At 41.4% G+C, this 14,327-nt stretch overlaps 1 protein-coding gene across 1 annotated transcript in view; it reads left to right on the top strand.

Annotated features, from left to right (window-relative positions):
* The window catches only part of cfap54 (cilia and flagella associated protein 54), a 56,117-nt gene that overhangs the window by 40,573 nt on the left and 1,217 nt on the right, over nt 1-14,327 (top strand). The window contains exons 48-60 of the mRNA XM_042335017.1: nt 615-738; nt 1,219-1,374; nt 2,585-2,693; nt 3,581-3,725; nt 6,671-6,688; nt 7,978-8,079; nt 8,401-8,542; nt 8,862-9,419; nt 10,084-10,185; nt 10,660-10,868; nt 11,406-11,582; nt 11,979-12,085; nt 12,888-13,068. Coding sequence (XP_042190951.1) covers nt 615-738; nt 1,219-1,374; nt 2,585-2,693; nt 3,581-3,725; nt 6,671-6,688; nt 7,978-8,079; nt 8,401-8,542; nt 8,862-9,419; nt 10,084-10,185; nt 10,660-10,868; nt 11,406-11,582; nt 11,979-12,085; nt 12,888-13,068 — 2,130 coding nt within the window. The remainder of the gene's footprint in view (nt 1-614; nt 739-1,218; nt 1,375-2,584; nt 2,694-3,580; nt 3,726-6,670; nt 6,689-7,977; nt 8,080-8,400; nt 8,543-8,861; nt 9,420-10,083; nt 10,186-10,659; nt 10,869-11,405; nt 11,583-11,978; nt 12,086-12,887; nt 13,069-14,327) is intronic.

The raw sequence follows: 14,327 nt of genomic DNA, 5'->3' as shown, positions 1-14,327 counted from the left end.
GCTGACAAGCAGGGAGTTTGCATAGTCAAGCCTCAATGTAATGAAGGTGTGTATGAGTGTTTTGGTGGCCTAATAATAATAAAATAATAACAATAACAATATAATAATAATATAATAATAATGTAATAGCAACAACAACATTTTTTATGTATAGCGCCTTTCACATCAGGAGGATGTCCCAAGGCGCTGGATACTATTATAATAATAATATAACAATAACAACAATAATAACAATAATAATATAATAACAATAATAATAATCCTTGCATTTCATATAGCACCTCATCACGTCTTCGGAAATATACTGTGAAGTGAATTGACTATATATTTTGTGGGCAAAACGCGACAGCCAATTGCTCACAGCAGTGTCCCACAAACAGTCGTGGATTGAAGTGACCAAATTATTATTTTTTTAAGGGACTATTATCCCCTGGAAAAGCGATCCGCCAATTACTAACAATTGGGTTCCTACTTACTGCTAGGTAAACAAAGGCGTGTTAATCAAGGAAACTTGCGTAAGGTTTCACCCTGCCTGGGAATCTAATCCATAGTGCATAAGGCGTAAACACTAGAACATATTACTGAGTGACTTTATTTCTGCTTTTTACCGATAGCTTTTTCTGATGGGAGAATTAGTTGAACAAATTCCTGATGATAATTGTTTCACTCTGGTGGTGCCTTTGAAAAATATCTACTTTCCACAGCTTTCCGTGCTAACCAAAGTTAAACTGAGACTAGGTAAGTGCACACAGTGACAAACCTTTTTCTGAATGGCCCAGATGTGTTTTTGTACATAGATTTAGCTTATATTTAACAACAACAAAGACATTTACACAGTGCCTTTCACATCAGGAGGACATCCCAAGGCGCTGGACAGTCAGGAATTTGGACCCGAGCTGGAGGTTGGGATCAGGAGGAGTGGGAGGGTTGGTTGGGGAGGGCAGGAATGGTCTGGGGGGGGAGAGGGTGGCCAAAGAAACGATCAAAGTGGAGGGTCTGGAGATGGGACTTGAAGGAGACAAGGGAGGGAGGTGATCGGACTCTGGATGGAGTTACAGAGGATGGAGACAGACAGGCTGAAGCTTGACCACCAATGGTGGATCTACTATTTAGTGCCAATTTCAGCCTGCGATGACACAATAATCTTGTGTCACCTGAAGCATATTCAGGACGTAAGCTTCTGCAGTGTTATCAGTTCTATTTGTCATCCTATTGAAGGGCACGCTTTAGCAAGGAAGGCTTTACATGACAGCAGCAAAACCAATTCATCCCCTTGGATCCCAGCGCTGTCGGAACTGAAGGCAACGTTAGATATTTGGGAAGCCACGGCCACCAGGGAGTTCAATTTAGAATCTGATATCCTCTTCCAGAAAGGTAACCCGGCTTTGTGCAACTTTATATTTTGTTCATTTTGTTGGATGTTAAGAGATCCTTTTTGAAGGATAGGCAAATAATTTATTTGTGCAGAGTAAGGAAACTTGCTAAGGTTTCACCCTGCCTGGTAATCAAACCCAGGACTTCTCACTTGCGAGGCGAGTGCTCTTCACAACGCGCTACAGGACAATCCTCAAGAACATACGCTGCACCTCTCCATAGCTCCAATACCCTCTATAATGTGCCATAAACTACACACATTATTGCAGCTATGGCTTAAGCAATATTTTAGGCAGATTCAATAATACTTTCTTCTGTGTTCAAGAAAATATATTAATATTTATGTTTTGGTTCAGAAAAATAACTGCATTGTGTATTTTCGGTGAATATTCTGAAGCAAAGTGGGATTTCCATTAACAACATCACATGCTCTCCGGGACTCTGCCCCTGTGAAGGGTGCTACATAAATGCAAGTGGAGTCCTGTAGCTCAGTGGTTGGAGCACTAGCCTTACAAGCGAGAGACCTGGGTTTGATTCCCGGGCAGTGCGAAATGTTGGGCAAGTTTCCTTAATAATAATCCTTGCATTTGATATAGTGCTTTTCACATCGGGAGGACGTCCAAAAGTGCTTCACAGAACACACTGTAAAGTGAGTTGACTGTATATTTGTGGATGAACGCGGCAGCCAATTGCGCACAGCAATGTCCCACAAACAGTCGTGGATTGAAAATGACCAATTTATTATTGTTTTTGGTTTTGGAGGGAATATTATTAGGCTCTGTGTGGAGTAAGGAAACTTGCCCAAGGTTTCGCCCTCTGCCTGGAATTGATCTCAGGTCTCTCACTTACAAAGCGAGTGCTCTAACCACTGAGCTACAGAACTCCACGCCACACACCTCTGTTTACCAGCAGTAACCGGTTGTTAGTCGATTGGCGGATTGCTTTTAACAGGGGTAATAAAACCTTTTCAAATTTTTAAAAAAAAAATTGGTTGCTTCAATCCATGACTGTTTGTGGGACGCTGCTGTGCACAATTGCTGCCACAATTTGCCCACAAAATATACACTCGATTCATTTTACAGTGTATCCTGTGAAGCGGTTTGAGACGTCCCAATGACGTGATAAGACGCTATATCAAATGCAGAGATTATTATTATTGTTATAAATTGTTGTTATAATTTAGTAATGATATTTCTGTTTGCTTATTTAGGAAAGGTAGAGCATCAGCTGCTGGAAATCACTGAAGACCCCAAACTTGAAGGTGCTAAATCTCTATTAGACGGCATTAACGTCAACCTGTTTAATGAACACAACCTCTGGTAAGTTCTATTGGAGTAGATTATTCCCTGCACTGGTTACCTCAGGCATAAGAAACAACAAAAGATATTCTGACCCAATGGAGCCACTCCAAGACCCAAGACGTGGAGTCCTGTAGCTCAGTGGTTAGAACACTCACCTCACAAGCGAGAGGACCCAGGTTTGATTCCCAGACAGGGTGAAAGCTTAGGCAAGTTTCCTTACTCCACACACACGCCTCTGTTTACCAGCAGTAAGTAGGAACCCGCTTGGGATGTTATCCCAACGTGAAAGGCGCTAAACAAATGTAATTTTGTTGTTGTTAGTCGATTGGCGGATCGCTTTTCCGGGGGTAATAATCCCTTCAAAATAATTTAAAATTTGGTCACTGGGACGCTGCTGCGTGCATTCAGCTGCTGTATTTCGCCCATAAAATATGCAGTCAATTCACTTTACAGTATATTCTGTGAAACACTTTGATACGTCTCGAAGACGTGATAAAGCGCTGCATCAAATGCAAGAATATTAAAGGCAGCAGTTAGCCAGTCAGTAAACCTGACAATTTAGTAAAATAATAATAATAATATTGCTGTTCTATATAATTTTTCTATTCTGAATCTTATTATTGATTATTCTTAGCAAATATTAAAATTCTTATTTTATGCCCATATTATAGGTATTTTCAATGTCGTGCTACAGAATGGAAATTATATATTGTTAAAATTAGGAAAATAATAATAATTCTTAATAATAATCTTTGCATTGGATATAGCACATTAATATTTTTTATTATTATTTGAGACGTCTCAAAGTGCTTCACAGGGTATACTGTAAAGTGGATTGACTGTGTATTTTGTGGTCGAAACACAAAAAAATGAGAAATCTGTAACAAAGTATTGTTTTATCGCAGGTTGATAAAGCAGTCATACCTGGAAATCGCGTTGATTTACCTGCGTGTGTCTGCTGAGCTGGACCGGGAAACAAAAACAAAACCTGAAGCACCTGTAGAGAAATTGACAACATCTAAAACAGGTTCAAAACGTCCAAAAAGAAAGGTAAATGCACAATGACAATTGCTGTAGATGCTGGTAATCCCTTTACAATCAGAAAGACATCTCAAAGTACTTCACAGGATTTACTGTCAAATGGAGTGACTGTGTATTTGTAGGCAAACATGGCAGCACAGTTGCTCACAGTAATGTCTCACAAACACCTCCTTGCCCTAGACCATTGCTGACTTAATTGGCTGCTGTGTTTGCCTATAAAAACATTGACTGTATTTGACAGGAATACCTGTGGTGCAGTTTATGGCATCTGAAGTGCTGAAGAACTCTCAAACTGCAAATCCTGTCTTTCACATTTTGACAGAAAGACTATTCACAAGTCGTTTATTTCTGTGCAACTGGTTCAGCTTATTTTCATGTTTTATCTACACATAGATGTGATGGTATTAACAAAATATCTTTTACATATACATACATTGATGTCCTCGACTGGAGTTTCAGGACATTACTGGAGCTCCTCTGCCACTGAGCCAATTTGTGACTTTTTATTCCCGTTCAGCGTCCAGTGTTGTTCCCTTGTGTCTCAGAGACTGATATTTGCTTCCCTGAAGACATAGGTAAGAAGAAGTTAAATCAATCTCAAACCATTCCCAATTTGAATAAGCAGGTGTCAGGGTTTATCTCTTACCCCCTCCCCACGCCTCGGCATCGTGCTCCACTCTGGGACGCTACCCTGCGTGAGGGGTGCGGTGCAAATGTGAGTTGTAGTTGAAGCAAGCTGTGCCTTCAAGCTCTGACTATCATTCGTTTTTTATATGGCTACGGTTTCTGTAGCCGCAGCGACACACAAACTCCTGGCCAAATAGCCAGAGATGTGGTCAGAGACGTCACTGAGCAGTAATTGGAGATGAAGATGATTCTACAAGGGACAGAATGGACGGAGGAATGAATTGAAACAGTTGAAGAGCTCTGAGTGTTTACGGCATGTCAGAGGAGAAGGTCTCCCAGCTGTTAGAAAGGGAGTGAACCATTCTGTGAAAGTTGAAGATGTGGACGCAGGAGTTTTTGGAACAGACTGTGGGTGTTTGGAATGTCTAAAGAGTCTGAAGGTTCAGCTTTTCATCCAAACTTTCCGAGCCAGGTCTGACCATTCTGTCTCCACGTGAAAGGGCTGTGTGATAGGGCAGAACCAAGGTGCAACTCCATAGTCTACAATGACAAGTTACCACAGTCTCAATATATAAACAGAGATATACAATATACACAGTCCCAATCTGTAGTTAATGCCCAAATATTGATGAATCAATACTATTAAGAATCTGCTCTGAGACAAAGACATTATACACACCATGGTCAACATAGACAACCTTTACATCGATCACCAGGAGCCTCTGTGTTGATTGTTTCTCCAGACGTGACTGTTTAACTTCATGTTATTCTGGACTGATCCCTCCACCCTCACAGCCATCAGTGCAGCAACCTCCTGCGATCCATCTCTGGTAGTGTACAGGGCCTCACACGCTCGCCAATAAAAGCTGATTTCTCTCACGGAGCATCAAGTGGCTGAACCACACCAAGTGTCCAGGACAGAATTGACCCGACTGTCCATCACCGGCAGGACTGCCCAGTGACCACCCAGAGGCAGGACAAGGAAAGCAAGGTCCCAGGGTAGGGCAAGCTGGTGGCCTGTCAGTCCTGTGTGTGCAAACTGTCCTCCTTTCTGTTTCTGATCTCCTGGGGATGCAGTGGAGAAGCTCCATCCCAACAATCTATCTCTGGGATTGCCATGCTGGGGGGGAGGTATGGAATTCTCAGTTGGGTTTGGAGACTCTTAAGCACAGTGATGGGTTTCCGTGTGTGTCAGACACCCGGCTGGTCACGGTGATGGGTTTCCCTGTGTGTCAGACACCCGGCTAGTCACGGTGACGGGTTTCCGTGTGTGTCAGACACCCGGTTGGTCACGGTGATGGGTTTCCGTGTGTGTCAGACACCCGACTGGTCACGGTGATGGGTTTCCCTGTGTGTCAGACACCCGGCTGGTCACGGTGACGGGTTTCCATGTGTGTCAGACACCCGGCCGGTCACGGTGATGGGTTTCCCTGTGTGTCAGACACCCGGCTGGTCACGGTGACGGGTTTCCGTGTGTGTCAGACACCTGGCTGGTCACGGTGACGGGTTTCCGTGTGTGTCAGACACCCGGCTGGTCATGGTGACGGGTTTCCGTGTGTGTCAGACACCCGGCTGAGAAAAAATATCAACGTTGGGACAAAGTTGTGGCATTCTTAAACTCTGATATCACCTGGGATAAACAAGGAATGTTTGCAAATAAGGGTCTTATTTGCAATTGCAATAACAGATTTCTTAATAAGAAAATATATTATTATTGAATTTCTAAACATCGAATTCTAAGATATTCATTGTCAAAGTTTTCCTTGTTTTTTCACAATCTGACAGCAAATTCCATCATTTGATTCGCAAGCTAAAAGTTAGTACAGTGAGTTCAAGGTACAAATATCTGATTTTCACCTTTAATTTAAACAGTTGTTGTTTTCCTTTTTTTTCCTCTTGTACTTAGATTCTGTCATCAGCTTGTCTGGCTCTTCACAACCCAGCTTCACTCGTCTGGTTTTATTGTTCACTTATTATTCTTTTCTTGTCTTACAGCCACAACCTTGCTTTTGGAACTAATCAATTTGAACTCTGTCTGTGTTGTTTGTCCTTCTATGTTCTTCATAATCTTCCTTTGATGCTATTTAATCACACAAGACAGTGATGTTTAAACTGTTATGATGTAGACATCTGTGTCCCAGAAACAGCCAACTTTATAGTCTTAGACCGTAGCTGCTCTGCTTGTTTTAGGTGATGTTTTTGACCCTGTTTTATATGGAAGGTGAGAAATAAACGTTTGTAAAAACATTAGTAGCTGCGTAAAAAAATTGTTTTCCTTTCTTTCTCTCTAACCTTCTTCTTGTTTTTTGACACTTCCCCACATTCAGCTCTCCTTCAATGGAGCGGTAAGTGAAATGCTCTTTATGCTCTCTTTATGCAACTCTTGATTTGCTGGAAAATCATAGAATCCTACAGCACAGAAGGAGGCCATTTGGCCCATAGTGACTGTGCTGGCTCTTTGAAAAGCGCTACCGACTAGTCATAGTCACAGAAATGTGAGCACTGAAGGAGGCCATTCAGTGATATAAATCTATTGTTGGTGTTTTGGCTTTTAGCTACTTTTACCTTAATACTGGGCCTCCTAAAGTTCCCTTCAAATGTTATTTTTCCTGCTTCAACAGCTGATTTTCGCAATACATTTTATGTTCAAATAATTGTCTGGATGTAAAGTTTCTTCCGACATCCTACTCCAGTAACAAGAGTTTGCGGCAATAGCTACCTGATTACTGATCAGCAGAAATAATCTTTCCACAGTTTGTCCTCTCTCAAGCTTTGATTATGTGGAATCCCTCTCTTTCTCCTCCAATTGTACTCTGTTTAAGTGAAAACAAGTTTATTTTCGAGACTGTCTTCCTATCATATCTATAATACCTCATCCTTGGTATCATCTGAATGGACCTGTTCTGTACTGTTCCCACAGCTGTGATGTCTTTTCCATAAAGGGCTACAAAACCCTATTCTAGACTGTTATCATATTCCTTCAGCCTTCAGTAACCTCCATTTTATTTCTCACTAACCTTCTTCTTGTTTTCTGACCCTTCCCCACATTCAGTTCTCCTTCAGTGGAGAGGTAAGTGAAATGCTCTTTATGCTCTGTTTATCCAACTCTTGATTTGTTCACTTGAAGGTCATAAAATCTCTGTCACATTGCCCGCCTTCCCCCCACAACATACATAAAAGTCTCGGCTATGCCTTCATCACTTCCCGGCTGGACTATTCCAATGCCCTCCTTGCTGATTTCCCCAGCTCCACCATACACTGAATCCAATTAATCCAAAACTCCGTCACCCAGATACTCATCCGCATGAAACTCCATAATCCCATCACCCCAGCCCTCGCCAGGCTCCACTGGCTCCCAATTAACGAATGGATCAATTTCACGATCCTCTCACTCGTTTTCAAATCCCTTCCTGTCCTGGCACCTTCCTACCACTCTGATTTGCTTACCCCCCCCACTCCACCACCCGGTGCCTCCGCTTCACTGACTCCAGCCTCCTGTTTGTCCCTTAATTCCTCCTCTCCACCATCGGTGGTCATGCCTTCAGCTACTGCGCCCTGAAACTCTGGAACTCTCTCCCTAAATCCCTCCACAGTAAGACTGGAATTTCAATAACTTGATTTCTTTTTCAATCAGATTACAGGCAAAGGGAGATTAAATGAAATACTTCTACAAATTTTGAAGCATTCCCCAAAATACATATTGCCAGCGTGGATTGCTCTCCGAGCCGCCAATCAGGTTTGTGATCACTGTTCCAATAGAGTTTCACCCACAATCGTATTGTATAACACGATTCTTCAATGATCCAATGTCTACAATTCATTATCAATATATTTATGTATGGAGTTCTATACAAATTGAGTATCTATCCCATAGCTCCTGGTATTGTGGAGTCCTGTAGCTCAGTGGTTAGAGCCCTCGCTTCGCAAGCGAGAGGACCTGGGTTTGATTCCCGGGCAGAACAAAACCTTAGACAAGTTTCCTTACTCCACACACCTCTGTTTACCAGCAGTCAGTAGGAACCCGGTTGTTATTGTTCTGATGTTGTTTGTTGTGTAGATCAGTGAAGCCATAACCAATCGACGGTTGCTCCCAGGAAACCCGTCCGTCGATGACCAAGGTCTGTTCCAGAAGACAAAACAGCAGATCCCACAGTGTGCAATCCTCGATATTCTAGCTTCATATGAAGATTTTCAGACTGGTAAGGATTCGTTGTGTAGCGTTGATTTACGCTCTGGGACGCTCCCCTGCATGAGGAGCGCTATATAAATCCAAGTTGTTGTTGTTGAGACATTGGCTTTAAAGCAAGAAATCAATACTCATTAATTGTGGAGTCCTGTAATGTATTGGTTAGAGCACTCGCCTTGCAAGCGAGAGGACCCAGGTTTGATTCCCGGGCAGGGCCAAACCTTTGACAAACTTCCTTACTCCACAGCTCAATTGAAAGAAGCGAGAGACTCTGAATTAGTCTTATATCATGAACTCAAAGTTTACTTCAGTTTTCAATTATCTCATTACAGACATAAATGAATTATTGCCCACCTTCACCACCATCCAAGGAGAAATGCTGACAAATGTACAAGGAAGCGAAGGAGAAAATAGTGAGGAAAATGCTGAAGGAAACTTTGAAGAAAATGTTGAAGTAGACACTGGAATAGTCATTGAAATTGAGGGAATGATTGAGAACCAAGAGGGACAGATTGGGGAACAGTTCGAGGGACAGTTTGAGCAAGAAGCTAAGGGGCAAGTTGGGGAAATGTTTGAGGAAACATTTGAAGGGAAGATGGAGGGAAAGACAGAGGAAAAAGATGAAGGAACAGCTGCGGGAAAGACTAAGGGAGAAAGTGAGAAAAAAATGGAGGAAGAGGTTGAGGGAAACGCTGAAGTCAAAGTTGAGGAAAAGACTGAGAGAAAAACTGAAGAAAATGTTGAAGAAGGTGATGAAGGCAAAATGAAACAAGACAAATATTCCATCATTTTTGAGAAGTATCAGAAGGAAGCCAGTCAACTGACAATGATTCACCTTCTGCGCTATAAGAGCCACCTATACAGACTGCAGAACATCAACCTACATTCTGGTAACAATGTCTTATCCATTTTCATCAGCATGGTGACACTGTGAACAAAAATCACCAAGCAAATGTTAAAAAATGTGTGTGTGATGTGAAAATCCTATAGTGGAGCCTATAGCTCAGGGGTTAGAGCCCTCGCCTCGCAAGCGAGAGGAACTGGGTTTGATTCCCGGCCAGGGCGGAACCTTAGGCAAGTTTCCTTACTCCACACACCTCTGTTTACCAGCAGTGAGTAGGAACCCGGTTGTTTGTGGATTGGTGGACCGCTTTTCCGGGGGTAATAATCCCTTCAAGGCACTTCTCAAAGACCCTCCTTGTTGACTGCACCTTCGGTCACCCTCCTACCCTCACTCTCCCTGCCCTTCACCCCTCCTGATTCCAACCCCCAACTCTGGTCCAAATCCTTGACTGTCCAGTGCCTTAGGATGTCCTCTTCCGTGAAAGGCACCGAGTAAATGTCATTTGTTGTTGTTGGATGCTTCAATTGCTGAAGAAATGCAAAACATTTTTCAGAACATTTGGTATTTTACAGATTTGCCGATTTCTTGAGTAATCTATTCAATTAGCCCAAATGGCTTTAAATGTGAAGTATTTTATGGCAATGAATAATCTAATTTTAAAAATATCAAATAATTGATGTTTATGATTCTATTAATATACTTTTTTTTAGCTGGATCAGAATTCAAATGTTTGAAGGAACAACTGGCAAAATACAGTAAGCAGTTCAATTCTACTTATAACGCTGCCAAGCCAGAAACAGAAACAGAAACAGGTACGTACATACTGAGTCCTGCAGCTCAGTGGTTAGAGCACTCGCCTCGCAAGCGAGAGGCCCTGGGTTTGATTCCCGAGCAGGGCGAAACTTTGGGCAAGTTTCCTTATTCCACGCACCTCTGTTTACCAGAAGTAAGTAGGAACCCGGTTGTTAGTCGATTGGTGGATCACTTCCGGGGATAATATTCCCTTCATAAATAATAACGATAATAATTTGGTCACTCAATCCACGACTGTGTGTGGGAACCTGCTGTGAGGTATTGGCTGCCACGTTTCACCCCCCAAATTTATAGTCAATTCACTTCACAGTCTATCCCTGTGAAGCGCTTTGCGACGTTTCAAAGACATGATAAGGCGCTGTATCAAATGCCAGGATCATTATTATTATAAAATAAATCTGTGGATTTTATCGAACATGTCATTTGTATTTTACATTCTTCTTCTAAAAGTTGATGAAATATTTTCCTTGCAGATGATGAGTCTCTCTCTCTGCACGCTGTGTTGGATGGACTTTGTACATCAGTGTTTGACACCGGGACTTCCCTGCGGCTGTTAGCGATGCACGAGTTTCTAACACAGAATGTCTTTGTGTATAGAACTACCTGCTGCGGAGAAACTCCACCCAAACCTCTCTCTGAATTGTTCGAAAAACCTCTCAGAACTTCAAGGATTATTCAAGAAGTAGTTTGTGTTTATGAACTCAATATTTCTCGTTGATTTCAATTTTTAAAACGTTTTTGAAAAGTATTAGCTTTTCTTGTTACGTTATTTGACTTTACTGAGACGTGTGCAAACGTGCAAAAACCTGTGTAGGCTTCACAATATGAGATAAAAACATAAGAATGTTTTGCTCTCAAAATATACAGTCAACGCACTTCACAGAATATTCTTTGAGACATCTTGAAGACATGAGAAGGCGCGATATCAATATCAATAATAATAATACTTGCATTTGATATAGTGCCTTATACCGTCTTTGAGACGTCTCAAAGCGCTTCACATGATACACTGTAAAGTGAATTGACTGTGTGTGCAAGGATTGATATTATTAAGAAAGCTAATATTGGTGCAATACGTCTGATCTATATTTTGAGATTGCAACTCTAGACCTGACAAACTAACAACTATGCTGGATTTGAGCACTTTAGCTATTTTTTCCTGTGTCTAAGATAATGATAAGAATGTTTCTCAATTTGACCTGCTTGCTCTTTTGCTCAGCAATACTACACCACAGTGTTTGGAGAATACATGATTGCATCCCCAGATGAAAGCCTCACTGCTTCCAAGTACACCAGCACTCACATCGGCAAGACAGTGAGTGCTCCCACTAAAGAGCTGTGTATCCAGTGGTATTTGCCAACCTTAGACAAACCTCCACAGATCTCAGAAAAACAGGTGATTTTAGCCGCCCTAAAACGCCCCATCTTGATTACCAGATGAACTGTTTACAGTCTTAAACTTTACAATTGATGAATATAAAATGACAAGTTTTATTTTGTTTTGAGAGAAATTCAGAAGAACTGTGTGAAAGTGGCTGCCGCGTTTCACCCAAAACACACAGTCACTGCACTTTACAGTGTATCCCGTGAAGCGCTTTGAGACGTCCTCCAGATGTGAAAGGCGCCCCATAGCAAATATAAGGATTATTATTAATAAGAAAACATATTAATCATTATTAAATGTTAGGATTATTATTATGAATATTATTATTTTACATCACAAATTACATCATAATTTATACTAAATTATTGTACTATAATTTATACTAAATTATTCTTGTCAATGTTTCAGGTTTTGCTGATCTACGCCTTCAATAACAAAGCTGTCACTGTGATTAGTCTCAAGACTTGCCGAGTGCCTCATGTTAACGCTGGTCAGAAATGGATTCCTCTACATGGGTAAATTAATATATTAGACTATTTTCATTTATTTCTTTTAATAAATTAAATCAAATGCAAGGATTATTATTGTTATGAATATTTTTCTTGTAATGTTACTGTAGTAGAAAGAAAATAATCTTAAAAGATGCAGAGTTTGTTGCCACATTGTACAATGCTACCTGATTGCAACCATAAATGTGAAATATGCTCAATGTATAACAAGTTGTGTAGTTTGACTCAGTTGATGACATTCATGCCTGAGTCAGAAAGTGAGTCCTGTAGCTCAGTGGTTAGAGCAAGCGAGAGACCAGGGTTCGATTCTCGGGCAGAGCAAAGCCATAGGCAAGTTTCCTTACTCCACACACCTCTGTTTACCAGCAGTGAGTAGGAACCGGTTGTTAGTTGATTGCCGGGTCACTTTTCCTGGTGTAATAATCCAAACTTATTATAAACACGAACATATGAGAACATAAGAATTTGCTGACGAAAGAAGATCAAGGTCCATGCAGTTCACTTTCCACCATCCTGGCCGTCGCTTTGCATATTGTGTCCCAAACTATACACTGTATCCCCAGATATTATTTCTTCGCAGAAACCTTTCTAAGATTTTCTGAAACAAACAACACTTTCTGTCCCATCTTCTCCCGAGGAAATCTGTTCCATACGTTTACTACTCACTCACTGAAACATTTGATTGCAGTATTAGAAGTTCAGACAACTTTGAACTTGTTATATTTTCTACAAATAGCTGTTATGAAGGTATTTAATTGTCAGAGACGTGTGAATAATGTATTAATTGCCTGTTTCCATGTCTGTTTAGACTACTGTTGCTGCATGAGAAACTGTCTGAATTAAGACAACAAGCTGAGGCCTTGTTACAAGTGAGAGAAAAAACATCTTCAGAAAGTCCAGTGCATTTTGGTAGCTCAGAGAAACGTTTGGGTTCTGCAACCAAGACTGAAGCATTAAGTGAAAAATCCCGTAAAATCCAGCAGCTCGAGGTACGTCAGGTCCCCTCGCCGGCTCTGAACCACTCCAGAAATCATATTGCCCGCTCCTTCCCTTCATTTAGATCACACCCCAAGACCTTCCTCTTCAACTGTGCTTACAAACAAATACACCACCCCCTCGCTCCCCCCGACTGGGGGTCAGGCTCCGCCACTTAAGAGCAACGAGACACTGCCCCGGGGGAAGCCCCTGAATACATTCAAGTTCCGCACAATTAGCAGCGAGAACAGTGTTTTATTCTGTACCAATTGTGTTTGTTTGTTTACTTGTTTCCTTGTGTTTGTTTGTGTTTACTTGTTTCCTTGTGTTTGCTTGTGTTTGTTTGTTTGCTTGTGTTTGTTGGTATTTATTTGTTTGCTTGTGTTTGTTTGTTTGTATTTGTTTCCTTGTGTTTGTTTGTTTGTGTTTATTTGTATTTGTTTGTTTGCTTGTATTCACCCACAAGGATTTGAGATCCTGATTTGTAGGTTTTTAGAGGAACGTGTCGTGTTCGGCAGAGGTCAGGATGGTCTAAAAAGACTTTGGATTTTAGATGTTGAATGTGAACGTGTGGAGCTCGGGCCCGGCCCAGACCCATTGATTGGGGAAATGTCCATCTACGTTCCTGCTCTGAATCACCCCAGAAATCATATTGCATTATACTGCGTACCTTAAGAACTATTGACTTGGACTCGGTTTGAATCCCGTGAACAGAAGATTAGGCGTGTGGAGTAAGGCAACTTGCCCAAGGCAGGGCGAAACCTTGGGCAAGTTTCCTTACTCCACACAGAGCCTAATAATAATCCTCCAAAACCAAAAACAATAATAAATTGGTCATTTTCAATCTACCACTGTTTGTGGGACATTGCTGTGCGCAATTGGCTGCCGCGTTCGCCCACAAATATACAGTCAATTCACTTTACAGTGTGGTCTGTGAAGCGCTTTGGGACGTCCTCCCGACGTGAAAAGCGCTATATCAAATGCAAGGATTATTATTATTATTATTATACACTTATTCACTATCTTCTGCTCATGTGCGATTCAAACAACGACAACAACAAATGACATTTACGAAGCGCCTTTGACATCGAGAGGACGTCCCGAGGGAATTGGATTAACAAAGTAAAGCTGGACATAGTGACATTAGTTATGTAAAAGTCTTCGATGACTGACCACTATTAGGATCATTTACCAGTTCTTAAACAAAAGGTACTCTTTAAACTACACCTTTTTATTGTTTAAGAATGACATTGTTTGTACAGAAAACTCTGAC

The sequence above is a fragment of the Callorhinchus milii genome, unplaced genomic scaffold, assembly GCF_018977255.1.
Source record: "Callorhinchus milii isolate IMCB2004 unplaced genomic scaffold, IMCB_Cmil_1.0 Scaffold5, whole genome shotgun sequence".
NCBI lineage: Eukaryota > Metazoa > Chordata > Chondrichthyes > Chimaeriformes > Callorhinchidae > Callorhinchus > Callorhinchus milii.
The sequence above is the reverse complement of the archived record's forward strand: the minus strand, read 5'-3'. Positions and strand labels throughout refer to the sequence as shown.